The sequence below is a fragment of the Elephas maximus genome, chromosome 12, assembly GCF_024166365.1.
Source record: "Elephas maximus indicus isolate mEleMax1 chromosome 12, mEleMax1 primary haplotype, whole genome shotgun sequence".
In the NCBI taxonomy this organism is placed as follows: Eukaryota; Metazoa; Chordata; class Mammalia; order Proboscidea; family Elephantidae; genus Elephas; species Elephas maximus.
In genome coordinates, this window is record NC_064830.1 from 95,052,192 (window position 1) to 95,073,146 (window position 20,955).

At 47.3% G+C, this 20,955-nt stretch overlaps 1 protein-coding gene across 1 annotated transcript in view; it reads right to left on the reverse strand.

The window, feature by feature from the left end:
* Positions 1-20,955, reverse strand: part of PRKAR1B (protein kinase cAMP-dependent type I regulatory subunit beta) — a 146,711-nt gene that overhangs the window by 99,650 nt on the left and 26,106 nt on the right. The window contains exons 3-4 of the mRNA XM_049905119.1: positions 15,286-15,456; positions 10,929-11,020 (exon numbers count right to left, since the gene is read on the reverse strand). Of these exons, the coding sequence (XP_049761076.1) occupies positions 10,929-11,020; positions 15,286-15,456 (263 nt within the window). The remainder of the gene's footprint in view (positions 1-10,928; positions 11,021-15,285; positions 15,457-20,955) is intronic.

Below are 20,955 nucleotides of genomic sequence, written 5' to 3' on the forward strand. Positions count from 1 at the left end.
AAGGTTAATGAGCTTCAAGGTGGGTTCATGGTGGGGAGGCCTCACGCAGCCATGTCCCAGGCCAGGTTCAAATCCCAGCGTCTCCCATTCCTGTGTGCCTTTGGGCAGTTTACTAACCTCTCTGTGCCTGAGCACCTGATCTAACAAAGGGAGCTGATAACAGCACTAGCCCCAGGGGCTGTCAGGATCCAACCACATACAGAGATGAGGCACTCAGGCCTGTGGTCCAGGGCCTGGCAATTATAAAAGTCAGTACACAACGCTTATTACTTATGCAAACTTCAGAGTCCCTGGGTATGAAAGTCCTACTGTTGTTGTTGCTGTCAGCTGCTATCAAGTCAGCTCCTACTCACGGTGACCCTACACACCATGGGACGAGACATTGCCCAGTCCCGCACCATCCCCATGAGTGGGGATTAGACCATTGTGAACTACAGGGTTTCCATTGGCTGATTTTCAGAAGTCAATCACCAGGCCCTTCTTCCTAGTCCGTCTTAATCTGGAAGCTCCTTTGAAACCTGTTCAGCATCACGGCAACAGGCAAGCCTCCACTGACAGACAGGTAGTGGCTACATATGAAATACACTGGCAGAGAATCGAACCTGGGTCTCCCACATGGAAGGTGAGAATTCTACCACTGAGCCAAAACTGCCCCCATGAGTTTCACAGTTCTGAAAACCAGAGATCTGAAATCAAGGTCAGCAGGGCCACGCTCACTCCGAAGGCTCTAGGGAAGAATCCTTCCTTGTCTCTCTCAGCTTCTGGTTATTGTGTACCATCAAATTGGGTCCAACTCACAGTGACCCTATAGGACAGAGTAGAACTGCCCCAGAAGGTTTCCTAGGTTGTAACCTTTACGTGAGCAGATCTTCAGGTCTTTTTTCCCGTGGAGATGCTGGTGGGTTCAAACTGCCAACCTTTCACCACCGAGCACTTAACCATTGCGCCACCAGGGCTCCTTCAGTTTCTGTAGCTCCTTGGCCTGTAGACTCATCTTCATATGGCTATCTTCCCTTATATTTGTCTGTTTGAGTTTCTTCTCCTCTTTCACAAGGACACAGCTCAGATGGGGTTAGGACCCACCCTACTCTAGTATGATCTCATGTTAACTGATAACATCTTCAAAGACTTTATTTCCAAACAAGGTTATGTTCACAGGCACTGGGGTTGTTAGGACTTCAGCATATACTCTTGGAGGACACAGTTCAATCCACAGCACCCAGATTCCAGCCTCCCACTGAACATAGGTTTCCAAACCCTGCTGAGCCCCTGGGAATGGTCATTTGCCAGCTCCTAAGTTTTTTTTTTTTTTAAGTTTAAGGTTTACCCTGCCCAGACGAGTCTGGCTTTGTGCAAAATGGAAATCACATTCCCTGCACGTCCAAGCTATTAAGCATCTACTCCGATGAGGCCCTGCATTTTCCAAAATGCTAATTTTGTTTTTTAATTTTGCCTGAAAGAGAAGCCGAACGACTAAGAGCCTGAGCCAGGGAGGAGAGAGGGCGGAAAGGCTCAGAGAACGGGAGGCAAGCTCCCTCCAGGGCTCCCTGCCGATTACAGACTGGCGTGTTTTTCCCATCACCTGAGGCCCCGAGCCAATCTGTGGAAAAACAGACTGCAAAGATACGCGGGTGGGAGGAGGAGAGCCAGCAACAGATAGCAAGAGACAGCTGCAGGGGCCAGCGGCGGTTCATCGGCCAGAGCCCACTTTAACTAGAGCTGCAGAAAGCGAGGCTGCTGCCAGCCCAGGCTGCTCCGGGGTGAGGTGCCCTCGCCCGCCCGTCTGGCAGCTCCGTAATGAAGCCCCAGCGAGGCCCCCGCCCTGCCTGCACCTTGCACACATATGGTGCCTCCTAATTACTGCGTCCTCAGTTCCGGAGCACTTCAAGCTCTGTCTCCAGGCACTGCTTGCTCATGGCCCTCCAGGAAGGGACCAGAGTGAACCTCCGGGCTTCCACCTCCCCCACGACCTGGGATGGCCTCTATGGCCAGGCCCTAATTGTCCCAGCACACCCCAGGGCTCGGAGCCTTCCAAATTGTCAAGCCTTGAAGGACTCAGGATGTTGCCTTTTGCTGACACCAAAGGGGAAGGAAAGCCCACCCACTGCCACCGCCTCGGCTCACCTGCAGCAAAGGAGGTACAAGGCTCCAGCCTAGGGGTTGTGGAGACCCCACTCCAGCCCCAGCCCGGACACTTGTTGCTTGGCCTAGTTCAAGAAACAAGGGTCCTTGCCTCTCTAGACCTGGACCTTCTTCTGGACACTAGGCAGGGGGACAAGACAGTGGTGCCCTGAGGCCCACAGGAGCCCGCCCACCTGCCTCAGGCCCAGGTGGACCAGGGAATGATGTCTGGAGGAGTGATCTCAGGTCATACCAGCCCCTCTTCAGACTGAGTGTTGGTGTAAGTGGAGAAGTCAGGAGGGTATCAGAGCCTGGCTGCAGGGTCTGTCAGGATGACTAGGTCAGCATCCCAGAGGCAGAACAGCACCCACAGAGGAGGTCCTAGCCAATACCATTGTCCATACAGCCAAAGGCCCCCTGGGAAGATGGTGAGGATGACTATGACGGTGGTGATGGTGATGATGGTGGTGATGGTGGTGATGATAGTGATGATGACGGTGGTGGTGATGATGATGATGGTGATAGTGATGATGATGGGGGGATGATGGTGAGGATGATGATGGTGACCATGATGGTGATGATGATGATGGTGGTGATGAGGGTGGAGATGATGGTGGCGATGATGGTGATGACAATGGCGGTGACGACGGTAATGATGGTGATAAGGATCACGGGCATTACCTCATTACATCCTCACAGCAACCCACAAAGTGGGTTTATAATTCTCTTTTGACACTTGAGGAAACCAAGGCCTAGAGAATGTCATTACACAGCTTATAAATTATTCACACAACTCTCTCCTTCCAAAGGATGTTTTAACACACCTTGAATCCTGTGCCTGTGTGCACCAAAACCGCCAGGACCACCCCTCTTACCGGCAGGTACCTAGCTAACCACTGACCTGTGGTCCTGTGGGGAAGAACACAGGCTGAGGGGCCCAAAAGACCTGGGCTGGAACCAGGCTGTGCCACTTAGACATCACCTGGCCTTGGGCAAGAGACAACCCCATTTATGGGGGGGCGGGGAAAACCTGAGGCTCTGAGAGGTTAGTGCTACACACCCCACAGGGTGCTGTGAGAAGGTACTGGGGAAGCTCCAATAGATGCCAGTGAGAACAACTATTCTCCCAGAGAAGAAGGCACACAGCTTTGGGGAGTTAGCAGCCTCCTCTCAGAACTACTTTGTATTATCATTTTTTAACTAAAAGGGCTTACACCAAATCTGTACCTCCTTTCCAAGCTTGAGTATCTCCAACACAAGCTACAAAGGCTCTGACAGAAAGACACTGTCACAAAAGCACAAGAGCAAACTCACCCAGCCCACGACAGCTGGCTCATGTATCATAAACCTGCATCTAGAAGAAGTCACTGAGCATGAGGGTGTGCTCAGCCCACAAACGACCTGTTTGCAAAGGAATACTGTTTTATTCTGCCCACGTGGGGAAGGAACGGAGGGAGCAGCCGGCAGCCTCGGAGTCAAGGGTTGCCAGACGCCCTGCAAACTTGGAAGGAATTTCCCAGACCTCGCCAAACCACAGCCGAGCTGAGGCAAAGCTACTAAGCCCAGCTTCTAGTAAACTGGAAAAAGCAAAATATTTTGGATGCTGCACAGGGGAGATATCACGTGAAAGGTCAAGGGGCAGGGCTTCCCTGCCCACTCCCTCTGCAATTGTTCCCCTCACCATCGCCTGCTTCTCTCGGACCCTGGCCAGAAAGAGGAGCTTACGGGGTTTCAATATGGAAAGTGAGTTTTCCTGCGTGCAAAACAAAAGACCCGAAACACAGACACACATGCCCCACGTGAAAGCTTTCTTTTCAAGCCAGCCTCTCAAAGAGGAATTTTTAATCCAACCATCTGCTTCCTCTGCTTCTCTTCCACCTGGCTCTTGGATGCAGACAAGTCCAAGGCAGCCAACGTGGTTCTGGAAACTCAGGGCCAAGGGCACAAGAGCACAGCACTGGCGCTTCCTGAGCACACACAGCCAAGAGGGCCCAGAAATACCACCTTGACCACAACCTCTGCCTACAACCTACACTCAGGGCCGAATAAGACCCTACTATGAGCGCCATTGACCCAGCCCACGCCCAGGAACCGGGCTGGGGCAGAGAGGGTCTGAGAGGTTTAACTTACACACAGCTGCCACAGATGGGATACCTGGAAGGAATGCAACAACGAAAAAGGAAGGTTCGGTGGGTGAAGGTGTGGAGAAATTGGATCCCTCATCCACTGCTGGTGGGATTGAAAAATGGAGCAGCCACCATGGAAAACAGTTTGGCAGTAACTCCAGGAGTTAAACGTATAACTATCATATGAACTAGCAATTCCACTCCTAGGTATATACCCAAAAGAATTTAAAGCAGGGATTCAAACACACACTTGTACACAGAATTCTGGTCCTGCCACCCACTCCTGCAAGGGCTTAATGTAGACTGATCACCTTCTGGTACAGATAAGGAAACTGAGGCCCAGAAAACAGAAGGACATCTCCCAAGTAAAGTAGATGAATTTCGAGGTGACTGCCCAAACCACGATACCCTTCTGCCTCAGGAACTCACTCCCCACAGTCCAGGCCTGGGCCTGTCATTGATGGATGCCCCATCTTGGTAAGAAATAAGGTGGCCAGGACCAGCTGAGGAGCACACCCTGAGCCGCCTGGCCGACCATGTGCCTACAGGGCCTTGTCCCCCAGAGGGCGCCATTTTCTAGGTTACATAACAGGTTTCAGCAGTGCTTCTAGACTAAGACAGGCTAGGAAGAAAGGCCTGGCAATCTACTTCCAAAAATCAGACACAACTGATGATGGGGATGGTGCAGGACCAGGCAGCTCTTTGTTCCGTGGTACATGGGATCACCATGAGTTGGGGCCAACTCGACGACAGCTCACAACAAAAACAAATAAAAGTATGAGTTGGCAGAGGACCAACTGGACATAAGCCTGGTCAGTTATCACTCCTTCCCTGAGGATTTGAGATTGGGTTTAACAATGGACAGTCAACATAGATGAACCTTGAAGACATGATGCTGAGTCAAAGAAGCCAGGCACAAAAGGCCAAACATGGTATGACCCCTCTTATAGGAAATGCCCAGAACAGGCAAATGCATAGAGACAGAAAGTAGATTAGTGGTTGCTAGGGGCTGGGGAATGCAGAGTTATGGCTAATGGGTACAGGGTCTCCTTTTGGGGTGATGTAAATGTTCTAGAACTAGACAGAGGTGACGGTTGTACAACATTGTGAGTGTACTAAATGCCACTAAACTGTGCACTGCAAAATGGTTAAAATGGTAAATGTTATGAGTACTTTACCACAATAAAGAAAAAAGGGACAGCCAGTCTGTGTGGCTACCTACTGCGAAACAGCTGACCTCAAGCCCGGAAGGCAGAGAGAGTTTGTCTGTAGGAATGGAGCCAGGGGGCCCGCAGGGAGGCACAGCCAGGGACAAGCAAAGGTCCTGGGGCAGCTCTCCAGATGGCTCGCTCTTCACTCTGGACCCCTTTTGTACCTTTTGAATTTTGAACCACATGAATGGAACTTTTAAAAAACTTAAGTGTAATTTAAATCTAAATTATACTTTTAATTAATGTTTAAATTTAAGTTAAACAACATTTAAGTCATCTAGTTCCACCTGGTGGTTGATAATTGCCCTCACTAGGATGGCCACTGCGCCACTGCTATCGGCACCGGTGGCACAGTGGATAAGTGCTTGGCTACTAACCGAACGGTTGGTGGTTTAAACCCACCAGTTGCTCCACAAGAGAGAGATGTAGAAATCTGCTTCCATAAAGATTTACAGCCTTGGAAACTGTGGCGCAATGAATTGCTTAATATAGCCCTTCTAGCCGTGGTCTTTATGACTCACACACAGTGACTGAGTGATACTCTGCAAATAAGATATATGGAACCCTAACGAAGGGATTGACTGGTTTTGCCATTCTTCTAGGCTTACAATGAGCCAGTCCAGAGGCGGAAAGGGAGGATGTCACCACCACCAAAAAGAAGAGCCAGGAGTGTGCCTTTTGGACCCAGGATCCCTGCACTGAGACGCTCCTAGAACCAGGAGACCGAGAGACAGAGAAAGACAGAGAGAGAAAGGGAGGAAGAGAGCGAGCTGTAACACTGAATGAAGATGGTGAGAAGTCGTGGCAGAGACATGGCAGCAGTAGAGACTGGCAGGAGATGGCGCAGTGGGCTTCCCAGGCCACAGGGCAAGAAAGCTGAGTGCCTTTGGGCAGAAGGCTTGCTGGCAGAGTAGGGTGCCTCTGGGCACTTACTGGCAGAGCTAAAAGAGCTTTGTAAAACTTTCCCAAGCAGCGTAGAGACGGAGGGGCCAGAGAAAGGCATGCCTGTGGGCACAGCTGAGAAGAGGCCATCCTGATTGGAGAACTGTATCCTGAGCATTCCTAAACCTGAGCTGTAACCTGTTACTTCCCTAATGAACCCCATAACTGTATCGCCCGTGAGTTCTGTGTGGCCACTGCAATGAATTATCGAACCCAGGAGAGAGTGCTGTGGGAGGGACCGTTGGTGTCAGAATTGGTACAGATGGTGGAGAGAGGAGGCATGTCTGACCACTGCCTCATAGGAATCAGCCTTGCACTATTGATCTTGATTCTCCTTTCCCCTTGTGAAGAGAGGGTCAGAGAATGCCTAACACACCATTTTTACAGAAACCCTATGGGGCATTTCTACTCTGTCTTTCTGTTCTATAGGGTTGCTATGAGTTGGAATCAACTCAACAGAAACAGGTTTTTATAACACTGCTAAAGAAGCACCAGTGGCACAAAGGTTAAACGCTTGGCTACCAACCAAAAGATCGGTGGTTCAAACCCATCAGCTGCTCAGTGGGAGAAAAGTTCTAGTGACCTGCTCCCACAGAGATTACAGCCTAGGAACCCTATGGGGCAGTTCTACTCTGTCACATGGAGTCGCTATGAGTCGGAATTACTCGATGGCACCCAACAACAACAACGTGACCTTGTGTATGAGTGTCCTGTGGCTGCTGTAGGAGCCTGGGTAGTGCAAGCAGTTTGTAATCAGCTGCTAACCTAAAGGTTGGTGGTTTGAACCCACCCAGAGGCTCCACAAAATAAAGGCCTGGCAATCTGCTTCTGTAAAGGTGCCAGCCAAGAAAACCCTATGGGGTGGTTCTACTCTGCAACACTTGGGGTTGCCTTGAGTCAAAATCGACTTGACAGCAAGGGTTTGGGTTTTTCTATTTTTGGGGGAGGCTGTCATAACAAAGGTGGTGCAGTGGTTAAGAGCTCAGCTGCTAACCAAAAGGTCAGCAGTTCGAATCCCCCAGCTGCTCCTTGGAAACCCCATGGGGCAGTTCTACTCTGTCCTATAGGGTCACTAGGGGTTGGAATCAATGGCAACATGTTTAGGTTTTTTTGGTCATTACAAATACCACAAACTGGGATGACTTAAATGACAACCGAAACTTTTTCTCTCACAGTTCTGGAGGTTAGAAGTCCGAGATCAGGGTGTCGGTGGTGTTGATTCCTTCTGGAGGCTTTGAGGAAGAATCTGTTCCTCGCCTCTCTCCCAGCTTCAGGTGGCTCCAGGTGTTCCTTGATGTCCCCTGGCTTGTAGATGCATCACTCCAATCTCTGGTGTCCTTCGTCTCCCTGTCTCTGTGTCTCTTCTCTGTTACGAGGACACCACTCAGATGGGATTAGAACCCACCCTACTCCAGTATGACCTCATGTTACCTGATGACATCTTTAAAGGCCCCGTTTCCAATCAAAGTCACATTCGCAGGTACTGGGGTTGGGGTATCAACATAAATGGGGGGACACAATTCACCCACAACAGTGTGATTCTGGAATGCACAGAAGCACCGAGGAGTCTTTCCAAAGCCGAGCTCCAGAACACACCTACTTCAGCATGCGCTCAGCCACAGAACAACAGTCATCATCATCCTGGACTCAGATGGACGGTCAGCAGAAGATGGTTCGCGTGGCAGAGCAGGAGTTCAGCAGGAATGACAGAGGTGGCAGGAACACACCCCACCTATACACAGATTCTCTCCACCCTCCTGCCAGCCTTTCTGGGGACAGCTCAGCAAAACGTATCAAAAGCAGTGGTGTCACTAGGGAGGTGCAGGAGGTGTAGGCCGCACTGTCAGAGGAGGTGACACCAAAATGTCTATAAAATTTTCACACAGGGTTTCAGCAGAGATGTATTATTTTTTACAAAAAATTCCCTGTAGTTAGTTATAACAACAAAAACATTTTTTATAAGCCCAGCTTACATGTATCAGTATATCTAGAAGGCTAAAAGTCTATGCTAATTTACTTCCTGAACCTTTTAATGTGCTCCACTCAGAGCTGTCATTATTACCCAATTACAATGCTGCTTCCCATCCCGTGGTTTCGTCCGCATGCACTAGAAGCATGCGCTGTTGTTTTCGTTGCTGCCACTGTTTTTATAGCTGCTGATTTCGTCAAGGAAACCCCTAGTGGATAAGAGCTAGGGCTGCTAAGGAAAAGGTTGGCAGTTCAAATCCACCAGGCGCTCCTTGGCAACCCTACAGGGCAGTTCTACCCTGTCCTATAGGGTAGCTGTGAGTTGGGATCAACTTGACAGGAACGGATTTGGTTTTTTGTTTTGCTCAGGTTTTGTCAAATTTTCTAGTGTTTTAGCTACAATGCTGTGGTGATTAGTATTTGTGAACCTACATCTATAACTTTTTTGAGAAGGAAGTAGTAATTAAAAGAAAAGAAGGGCTGACATACAGGAATTAACGATTTACAAGTAACATTAGCACAAAAAACGTTAGTAAAGATTCTGTATTGTCTGGTATGGGAGGACATCCATGCGGAGGGTGACACCATGAGTTAGTGCACTGGGTGACGCCAGCCCTAGAGACACCACTGATCCAAAGCCTTTTTAAAATGTGCACACCACATCTATCATGATCCCTCCGTGCAATCTCTCTGACCCAGCAACTCCACGTACGTTTAAAAAGTCTCTACATGTGGTTATGTACAGACATGTACATAACCACCTACAGAATGTCCTGGAAGGATCATACCAAACCATGCTGGCAGCTGTCTCTGGGGAGGAGAGTAGGATTGGGGAGAGGGGTGAAAGGAGGCTGTCTCTTTTATTTTATATCATTTGGATTTAATACAGGACTGTCATCAAGGTGTATTGAGCTACCTAATAAAATTTAGAATTTGTCAAAAGTTTTTTAAAAAGAGAAAGAATAATTTTTTTTAATATTATTACTCTTTGCTCCACATTAAGGAATTTATCTTAAAAAAAGAAACAAATGAGTACTCAAAGACAAATATACTATGACAGTCACAGTCATCAAAATGTTGTTTATGATATAAAAATCCAAATATATCAAAAGCTTAAACATAGAACTACCATATGACTCAGCAATGCCACTGCTAGGTATATGCCCGAGAGACGAGAAAGCAGGAATTCAGCACCTAAGTGGTGCACCAAAGTTCATTGCAGCATTGTTCACAATGGCCAAAAGGTGGACACAACCCAAGTGTCCATCAACAGATGATGAATAACCACAATGTGGTCCATCCATACAATGGACTGTTACTCAGCCATAAAGAGAAATGAAATCCTGATCCATGCTATGACATGGGTGAACCTTGAAGACATGATGCTGAGTGAAATTAGCCAGACACAAAAAGACAAATAGTGTATGATCCCACTTACATGAAATAGCTAGAATAGGTAATTGCATAGAGACAGAAAGTAGATTCATGGTTGCCAGGAGCTGGGGGAAGAGGGGAATGGGGGAGTCATTACTTCCTGGGTACAGAGCTTCTGCTTGGGGTAATAAAGTTCTGGGAACAAATAGGGGCGATCGTTGTACAACACGGTACGTGTGATTAATGCCACTGGATTGTACACTTGAAAATGTTTACAATGGCAAATCTTATGTTGTATATTTTTTACCGCAATAAAATAAAAGGGAAATAATTCCAATAACCACAGTAGGAAAGTTGTTAAGTTACAGCAAGTCTGCGCAAATTGATACCATGAACCACTAAAAATTTTTACTGACAAAGGAGGATGCTCTGCATGGCTCAGATATCATAAAGCAATACGCACGGTATAGTCTGCTCTGTGAACACAGTCACAGAGTTATTACGTATGCACAAAATATATCCTTACGGGTTGCCCTGAAACATTACCAGTGATGATCTCTGGGAGTCAGATTGCAGGAACATTTTTGCTTTTTATTGTATTAAAACATTCCCATTTTTCTAAAGATTGATAGGATGGAGTTCAGACACCTTCACAGCTCGCTGGTCCCCTGGGGGTGCCACAAACTGCCGCACGCCCCAGCTTTGGCAAGCTGCTCCTCCTCCCTGGAATAATCTTCATCTCCTTATATCCGTGCTTTGAAATCTTTCAGAGCATGTGGAATGCCCCTCTGACTCACCCATCCCCCACTCAGGACCCCAAGCTCCCAGGGGCAGGTAGAAGTGGTCAGAGTAGCATATTACCCCCTGCCCCCCACCTGCCACCCTCCACCAGGCAGTGATTTCAACCAGTGCAAGTCCTTGAGTGTAGAAGATGCCAGAAGAATTAAGCCCACAGTGACCTGGGCAGAGGGGCCCCACATGTGTCTTTCTAGGACAAAGTGTAGTGTGGGAGTCTTGGATGCAAAGCCAGTACCTGAGGAATGCAGCCCAGAGCCGAGTGTCACCATGAATCATGGCCATGACTAGGTGACTCAGTGAAGCAGCACCAACCTTCCAGAGGGGAGCCTGGGGGGCTATCAGTGGGTAGGGCTGGGCAAAGGGCACACGCAGCTCCCATATTACCTACCTTCTCTCGTTGTCATCGAGGTGAGCGAACAGCACGTTCTTGGAGATGGCCTTGGCCAAGGCTGTCATTGTCTTGTAGTCCTTGGGGATCACCTAGAGGGAGGCAATGAAAATCAGACTTCTGGAGCCCTGTGGAGGGTGGGCGGGAGCCTGGTGCAGGGGCAGAAAGTTCAGGCTTGACCTTGAGATGGCTTGATGTGGCTAAAAGTTAAACCATTCAGCTTCCAACTCATTCTTATCATCATCATCCTTCTTGTTGTCAGGTAATGTCAGGTGAGAACAGACAGCTAGGCTGACCTTCTCTTTAGGGTATGGGTGGACAAGGGGCCAGGGAAGAGACGGAGTGGGAGCTGGGATAGGGATTTGGACTCCTCTATCCACCAAATAAGGAGCCCTGGTGGCACAGTGGTTAAGCGCTACCAAAAGGCTGGTGGTTTGAACCAGCCACTCCGCAGGAAAAAAGACCTGGAAGTCTCCTTCCATAGGGATTACAGCCTTGGAAACTTTATGGGGCAGTTCTACTCAATCCTATAGGGTTGCTATGAGTCAGAATTGAGTCAACAGCAATGGGTTTGGTTTGCTTTTTTTTTGGTCCACTAAACTGGAGTCCATGAGTGGTACAAACAATTAACGCGCTTGGCTGCTCACTGAAAGGTTAGAAGTTCAAGTCCACCCAGAGGCTCCACAGGAGAAAGACCTGGCAAGCTGCTCCCATAAAGATTACAGCCTAGGAAACCCTATGGGGCAGTTGTATGCTGCCACATGAGTGATCACTATGAGTTGGAATTGGCTCAATGGCACACAATAACACACATTTACAACTTGCCATAGGCAAGAAAAAGAAATAAAAGGTATCCAGTTTGGAAAGTAAGAAGTAAAATTATCTCTATAATATATGACCTTATATATAGAAAATCTCACAGACTCTACAAAAAAAAAAAAAACTTTTAGAGCTAATAGAGGAATTTAGCAAACTTACAACATACAAAGTCAACAAACAAAAATCTGTTGGGTTTCTATACACCAACAATGAGAAATGTGAAAGGGAAATTAGGAAAACAATTCTATTTACGATAGTATCTAAGAAAATAAAATACCTAAGAATACATTTAACCAGGAACATGAAGGACTTACTCAGTGAAAATTATAAAACACCACTGAAAGAGATTAAAGATACTTAAATAAATGGAAAGATGTTCCGTGTTCATGGAGTGGAAGACTTAATATTGTTAAGATGTCAATCTACCCAAAGCGATCTATAGATTCAATGCAATCCCAACCAAAATTCCAACAGCCTTCTTTACAGAAATGGAAAAACCAATCCTCAACTTTATGTGGAATGGCAAGAGGCCCAAATGGCAAAAGCAATGTTGAAATAGAAGAACAAAGTAGGAGAACTCACACTTCCTGATTTTAAAACATATTATACAGCTACCATAATCAAAACAGCCTGGTAGTGGTATAACAATAGACATATAAAATTTTTTTTTTTTTTTTTTTTTACCAAGGGAAAAGAATTCAGAATCCAAAAATAAACCCACACATCTATGGTACACTAATTTTTGACAATGTGGTAAGTTCATTCGATGGGAAAAGAAGAGTCTCTTCAATAAATGGTGTTGGGAGAACTGGATTTCCACATGCAAAAAAATGAAACAGGGTCCATGCCTCATACCATAAACAAAAACAAATTCAAAATGGATAAATGACCTAAACGTGCAAACTAAAACCATAAAATTCTTAGAAGAAAATGCAAGGGAAATGCTGTCAGTCCTAGCTTTTAACAATGTAAGATAAAAGCACAAAAAGCAAAAGACAACGTAAATAAATGGGACCTCATAAAAATTTAAAACATTTGTTCTTCAAAAGACTGTACCAAAAAGTAAAAAAATAAGCTACCGACTGGGAGAATAGGTTCAGAAAACATTTTTTCAATAAGAATCTAATAACCAAAATATATATAAAACCTCAACAACTTAACAACAAAAAGACAACCCAACCATAAAATGGGCAAAAGACTTAAATAGACATTTCACCACAGAGAACATTTAAACAGCCACCAAACACATGAAAAGATGCTTCATGTCATTAGCCATCAGAGAGATGCAAACCAAAACTACAGTGAGATACCCTTTCACTCCCACTAGAATGACTAAGATTAAAAAATATTAATAATAAATAAAATAACAAATGTTGGCGAGGATATGGGGAAATTGGAACCCTTATCCATTGCTGGTGGGAATGCAAGATGGTAGAGCTGCTGTGGAAAACAGTGTGTGGCGGCTCCTCAAAAAGCTACAAACAGAGCTGTCCTATGACCCAGCAATTCCATTCCTAGGTATACATCCAGAAGACTCAAAAGCAGAAAGTCGAACAGAGACTTATACACCAACGTTCATTGAAGCATTATTCACAACAGTCAAAAGGTGGAAACAACCTAAATGCCCAACAGCAAATGAATGGATAAACAAAATGTGGTACATACATCAATGGAATACTACTCAGCCAGTAGAAGAAACAAAGTCTTGATACATGCTACAGTATGGATGGAGCTGGAAGACATTATGCTGAGTGAAATAAGTCAATCACAAAAGGACAAATATAGTATGACCTCACTTACATAAAAAGACAAGAAAAGGCAAATCTGTAGAGACCAAGGTTTATTAGTGGTTACCAGGGGGGCGAAGGAGGGGAAAAAGCAGGCTTAATGGTAATGGGAAAATCTCACTATTAAGGGTAGAGTTGCACAGCCAATTACTATAATTGTTGTCAATAAGTTGTACACCTGTGAAAAGTTGAACTAGCGAAAGCTGCACGATAGATATATTTACAATGACAAAAAAAAAAAAGGTAGCTCCTGAGGCTGCTTATGTACAAACGAAAACCTCATGGGATTTGGTCCCTTGCTTTGGAGGTTTAGGGTCATGGTTTCATGGGACATCCTAGTTAATTTGCCTAATAACATGTTTAGTGCTTCTGTTCTACCTCGTAGTTCCTTGCATAATGACTGGAGGCTTAAAAGCTTGCAAGCGGCCACCCAAGGCAGGACAATTGGTCTGTATTTGCCAGGAGCAACAGAGGAAGAAGGAGAGTCAGGAATAGGAGGAGGGTATGGAATGTGTGGCTAACTGCCTCCATGAACAACTGCCTCCTTTGCCGTAAGACCAGAAAAACTGGATGGTGTCTGGCTACCATTACTGAACATTTTGACCAAAGATTCTATAGCAAAATCTTGATCAAATAGGGGAAAACGCCACACAGAATTTCAAATTCTCAAGGATGCCAGACTTTCTGGAGACAAGAGGGCTAGATAAATACCTGAAACTACTGCCCTGAGATCATCTTTAAAACGTAAACCAAAAATATCCCCTGAAGTCTTCTTAAAACCCAACAATAATTTAGCTTAACTAGTACAAAAAAAGGTCTGCCTTGAGTATTGTGCTTTTTTAAGAATTATCTCTATGAGATCAAAGTGACAACAGCAACTTGAAAGATTAGATAGGAACCTTAGGGGGTAGTGAATTTATGTTAATGGGGGAGGAGGGTGAGAATAGTTGCACAACTTGAAGAATGTAATCAACGTCACTAAATGGGACATGTAGAAACTGTTGAATTGGCGTATGTTTTGCTGTGTATATTCTCAAAAACATCAAGAAACTTGTAGGAATGCCTAAGGTGGAAAGGCCCATTTCTGAGGCTGAGATTGGGATGGGTGCGGGTGGGCTGCCCACACACTGATAGCTAGCTGTGCCTGTGCAGGTCAGGAAGGCCATGTCCCATGTGGGTGGGGCAGGCGGCAGTGCAAAGTAACTGTCCCCGGAGGACAGAGAGGGGTAATGGAGTTGAGGGCAGCCATTAAAGGGCTCTGGCCTTGAGGGGTATGAAGCCAAGGAGAAACAGAGCCACAGTGCGGCCAGCCTGGCTCCTGCACCAACACCCTGTGGCTGGCCAGACCCTTCCCTCCCAGGGCCCACCATGGTGATAACACATGGGAGACTCACAGGCCACCCTTGGTCCCCTGACTTCACTCAGTACTGCCCATAAGGGCTTCTACTTGATAAGGAAGAATTTAAAGAATGGTCCAGAGGGGGCTTTGCGATTCTAGTGGGGACTGGGGCATTTTCCCCCAAAATACCTATAGGAAAAAGAAAACAGAGGGAGCTACTATCACCCAAAAAAATTAATTCCATTCCTTAGCCTCTCCTTCCCATATAGTGCCAGCCTGAGCACGGTTTTGTCTCTCCCATCCCGGGTCCCTCCTGCACCACCCAAGTACCTCAAATCAGAAGGGAGACTGAACCCCCCAGAGCCTGAGCGTGCCCTGCAAGGAGCCCAGGGGAGCCTGGCGTGGCCCTCACCTTTCGGACGTAGGAAACAGCATCCTCCTCTGTGTACACCTCGGCGCTCACGCCCCCGCGGCGGCGGCGGGCCTTCACCACGGGGTTCGGGGGCATCGGGGAGATCTCCTCCTCATGTGAGTCCGACTGGGAGCTGGACTTCTGCCAAGCCAGGATCTGTTTGTTCTCCTCCTGCAAGGAGAGAGGACCGGGGAAGTGGGTGAGAAAGGGGTTGTCACTTGGGCTCGGAGGGGAGGACTTTCGGGGTCTCCTGGGAGAGGAATAAGAGAGTGTTGTGGCTCGGTGGTAGAATTCTCACCTTCCATGCAGGAGACCTGGGTTCGATTCCCAGCCAATGTACCTCATGCACAGCCAACCACCCATCTGTCAGTGGAGGAAGTTTGCATGTTGCTATGTGGCTGGGCAGGTCTCAGTGGAGCTTACAGACTAAAACAGACTAGGAAGAGAGGCTTGGCAATCAACGTCCAAAAATCAGCCACTGACAACCCTATATATAGATCACAATGGTATGATCTGCAACTGATCATGGGGATGGCACGGGACCAGGCAGTGTTTTGGTCCATTGTGCATGGGGTCGCCATGAGTCAGGGCTGATTCCACAGCACCTAACAACAATCATGTTTGAGGCCCTGTTGTTGACATTTTACGTTTTCTCATAAAAAATATATTTCTAAGATTTAAAACAAAAAGACCAAGGAATGTAAAGCTAACTGAGAGTCTAACACTCTATGTCAAATCTGTGAGACATTAAACAAATGGGTAAGACTGTGTAATTTCTTACAACTGCATGTGAATCAACAGTTGTCTCTAAAAGCTTAATTTAAAAAAATGTGGGTGAGAGACTGCAGGTATGGGGTTTATAAAGGCCGAGGCTGCAAGTCTTCAGAGGTCCGGTGAGGGAAGAGGACCCAAAGCTTGTTCTCCATCTGAGGAACTCTATATCCCACACCACTACCCTGGTTTTATCCTGGGGGGCGGTGGGTAAAGTCAGACAGAGGCCCCATCCTGCCCTGAGCTGTGTCTGCAGAATGCACCCTGCCTTCTAACCACTGTCTTTGCCTACCTACTGAGCTGACAGACCACTGTTCACAGCTCTTCGGCTGCTCTAATCCTTTTTATTTAGTTTGGTCCACAAAGGAGATTCTTTTTCTTTGAGTGAATTTAAAAGGCTTTAGGCAGGCAGGAATTTCAGTTCCTGAGGGCCCTACAGCTCCCTCCTGTCCGAGGCTGGGCTGTTTCTCACACATCTGCCTGAAGACTTTGGTTTGCACATCCTGTAGCCCACACTTCTGACCTCAATCCTGAATGCAGGTCGTGAGACTAAACTGGGAAGCACTCTGGGGCCACATCCGCCCTGGGCTGAAGCTCCTTTCCCAAGGTGTAATCCTCCCCCTTTGGGAAAGGGGTGAAGAAAAAGAGGGAGAGAAGAGGTGAGGAGGAAGAGAAGGGAAAAAAAAAGAGAGAGAAGGAGGGGAGGAGGGGGAAAAAGAGAGAGGAGGAGGTGGCAGAATGCCGGGCAGTCTGAGGAGCCCAGGAGTGGTGATGGTCCTCCAGCCTAGTCCTCCAGCGAAGCGGGCTGCTGAGGTGCAGTAAGGGCCATGAGCTTCAAGCACGCACCTTCCCGATGTCCTGCGTGACCCTGAGTAAACTACTTCACCTTTCTCGGCCTCATTCATCATCTGCAAACAGGAATGGAGACGCCTGCCTCCTGGGAGTGTGGTAGGAAGCAATTTCAAACTGTGGACACAAACACTAAGTGCTACACAGAGCTGGTACTGGCTCCGTCCGTGAGCATCGCACAGGCCACCGGCTCCTCACAAAGCCCATGAAGGGGGTGGGCATTATTCCCATCATACAGAAACTGAACTCGGAGGCAAGGGAAGGGAAAAGGGCGTTAACGGAACAAAGCCCAATCCTGTCAGTGGTCTAAAAAACAAATAGATGTCGTCAAGTTGACTCCGATTCCTGACAAGCTCGTGTGTGCCAGAGTAGAACTGCACTCCACAGGGCTTTCATTGGCTGATTTCTAGAATTAGATTACCAGAACTTTCTTCCAAGGTGCCTACAGATGGACTCGAACCACCAACCTTTCAGTTAACAGCGAGTATGTTAATGGTTCATACCACCCAGGGACTCCCCCAGTGGTCTACAAGGCCCTACCCAATCAGCTCCTCCATGGGCCTCTCAACCTCTATTCTTGCTCCCTTCCCCTCCAGCCACCCAGCCTCTTTGCTGGCCCTCCAATGAGTAGGATCCTGCCTCAGGGCCTTTGCACTGGTTGTCCCCTGCCTCAGGGCCTTTGCACTGGTTGTCCCCTCTGCCCTTTCCCGAGAAATCCACATGGCTCCCCACTCACCTCCTTTAAGTCTCTGCTCAGACGTCACCTTCTCAATGATGCCTTCAACCACCTACTTAAGACTGCAGTGCCCCACTATAATGGTTGAATAGTGTCTCCTCCCAAAACCCATGTCCACCTGGGACCTTAGAATGTGACCTTATTTGGAAACAGGGTCCTTGCAGATGCAATCAAGGTCAGGATCAAGATGAGATCATCCTGGATTAGGGTGGGCCCTAAATCCAATGAGAGTGTCATTATAAGACACAGAGAAGATGGCCATGTGGAGACAGAGGCAGAGATGGGAGGGATGCGGCCACAAGCCAGGGAATGCCAAGGATCACCAGGAGTCACCAGAAGCTGGAAGAGACAAGGAAGGATTCTTCCCAAGAGCCTTGCCTAGATTCAGGTGGTCCCTAAATCCAATGGCAAGAAGAGAAGATGCAGAAAGAGGAGACAAAGATTGGAGCGATGCAGCCACAAGCCAAGGAATGCCTGGGGCCACCAAAGCTGAGAGAGACAAGGAAGGGTTCTTCCCTAGAGCCTCACCTAGATTTAGGTGGGCCCTAAATCCAATGGCAAGTGTCCTCATGAGAGACAGAAGAGAAGACAGACACAGGAAAGAAGGCCATGTGAAGATGGAGGCAGAGATGAGAGGGATGCAGCCACAAGCCAGGGAAGTTTGGGGGCCACCAGAAGGAAAGATTCTTTCCTAGAGCCTTCGGAAGAAATACAGCTCTGCTAACACCTTGATCTCAAACTCTCAGCCTCCAGAACTGAGAGTAAATTTCTGTTCTTATAAGCCCCCCAGCATGTGGTCGTTTGTTACAGCGGCCCCAGGACACTCAGTCAGTGGGTCAGGGTCAGGAATAGCCACTGAGCAGCCGTGTCTGAAGTTGGCACCACTGCCCCCTGGGAGGAAAGTTCTCCCTTCTCCAGATGAGGGCAGTGCAGCCCAGAGGGGCTGAGTTCCTTGCCCAAGACCACACAGCAATTTCTACCCAATTGTGTTACATGAAACCAGCCCTCCCCCTCATCACCAGGAAGGGCTGAGAGAAAGGAGCTGGCTCATTCTGACCCTTGACCTGAGCAGAGGGAGGCATTGAGTCAGGTCGGTGGGAGGCGGCAACCCATCCCGGAGCAGACACCACACCAAATCCAGGAGTGGACCTAGCCTGACCTCCAAGACCCCCAACTTGCCCCTTCCTCCACCCACAGGTTGCTTTCTAGTTCCCAGGACACCCCAGCCTCCTCCTTCCGTGCTCCCTCTACCATGCACTGTGCCTTCTGTCCACAAATCGCCTGGACCATCTTCCCACCAAGTCTCCTCATTCCAAATGCTCTCAAAATTCTACCTCTGACTCACAGTTCAATGGGCTGGAGAAATAGCATTCCCATTTCCTAAAACCAGTTGTCATGGAGCTGATTCTGACTCCTGGTGACTCCATGTGCTGCAGAGTAGAACTGTGCTCCATGCAGTTTTCAAAGGCTGATTTTTTGGAAACAGGTTGCCAGGACTTTCTTCCAAGGTACCTCTGGATGGGTTCAAACTGCCAAGCTTTTGGTTAGCAGCCAAGCTCTTGACCATTTGCACCACCCAGGGACTCATCCCTTCCTTAAAAAGAGTTGAAAGCATTCCCCTCATAGTTAACTTCTGCTGGGTCTACTGATTAAGAGAAGTCCCTATGGTTTTCATGGGTTGATTTTTGGAAGTCAATCAACCAGGCCTTTCTTCCTGGTCTATCTTACTCTGGAAGCTCCACTGAAACCTGTTCAGCATCCTAGCAACACACAAGCCGCCAGTGACAGATGGGTGGTGGCTGCGTTAGCCTGGAATCAAACCCAGGTTTCCCACAGGGAAGATGAGAATTCTACCAAAAACCATCTACATAAATAGCGAACCCCAAAAGTGATGACCTTCCCCTTACTGTACCTGTGGGCTCCTTGGGAAAAGACTACCATTTATCAAGAACTCCAATGGTAGGATGCACATGCTCAAAACTTACCCCAATACAATGTCCGAAAGAGTTGTCTTCAAGCCATGTTAAACCGAGAGCACCACTCACAGGATGGCACATCTTTACTTTATCACTATGGGCGTTTGAGCCAGTGTCCAGCCATAGCAAGCTTCCTGCAAGCTTTACTTTGGGGACTGTTTCCCAGGATCTGACCATCTCCATTGGAAATCCAACATAAGGAGTCTTTGGTCCCATCCTAAATTGATAAACCCAAGTGGATTTCAACTGGTGAAATGCAAATGCAAATGAAGGCAAAACATATTCAGGCAAAGACCAAGAACTCTCAGCAATAGACATTCTTCCTCTAGAAAATACTTAGATTCCCAATCCCCTACTTTACCCATGTGGGTGGCTGGGATGAAGACTCAAGGCCAGGGCTGCCCAACCCCACGACAAGGCCCAACCTCAGCTGATACCCTGTTCACCCCCACCTGTCCAGGAAAATTAAATGAAGGTTTAAACCGAGCATTACCAGTTAATTCATTTCTAAAACAAGTTCTTCAACCTGCATGTGATCTTGATGAACAGATAAAAGTAGAAGAGAAGCTTCATCCCAGGCTAAAAGACATATGCTTTTCATGTGGGCCCTGGACGGGCTATCAGAAACTCAATGCATCCATCAACCAGGGTCCCTGTGTCATCAATAAAGCCCAAGGTGGGACTTCTCAGGTGCCACATGGACGGGCAGAGGGGGTCTCTCTGAAGATCAGCTCTGCAAACACCAGCGATTCCCAGCCTCCCGTGCTAAGAGTGCTCCTACAGAATCCATTTCCAAGTAAACACCTCACCACTCTCTTGTTGCCATGACAACCAGCCATCTCATAATCTCTGAGAAACGGCAAACATTTCCCTTGCACCAGGAGTCACCTTTTTGTATTCCTACGCATTTCAAATTGCTGGGAAAGAGAGATAAATGATGACATGATGGAAATATGTTATCGTACACTGATATGTTATTTTATTCAGCATTAGGATCTGTCGATAAGAGACCACTTCTGCGGAAATTCTCACATATACACGTAGACTGTTTCTATACAAAACAGGAATTCTGACTAGAAATGTCAGATGTGCCTCATGTGAGAGACCCTGGGCCTTTGGATTTAGAAATTATAAATAATAATAATAATATAGATATAAATGAGTCAGTGGGAACTTGAAACTTGGGATTTGCAAGAAATAAGTTGAGGGAGAACAGCCCTCAAACTGTTGTATAAGTTATTTATACTAATACTTAAGCACCTCAAGTATTAAAAACAGTAGGCAAAGTTGCTTTTGGAACCTATAGTCGTTGTTGTCGTTGTTAGCTGCTGTTGAGTT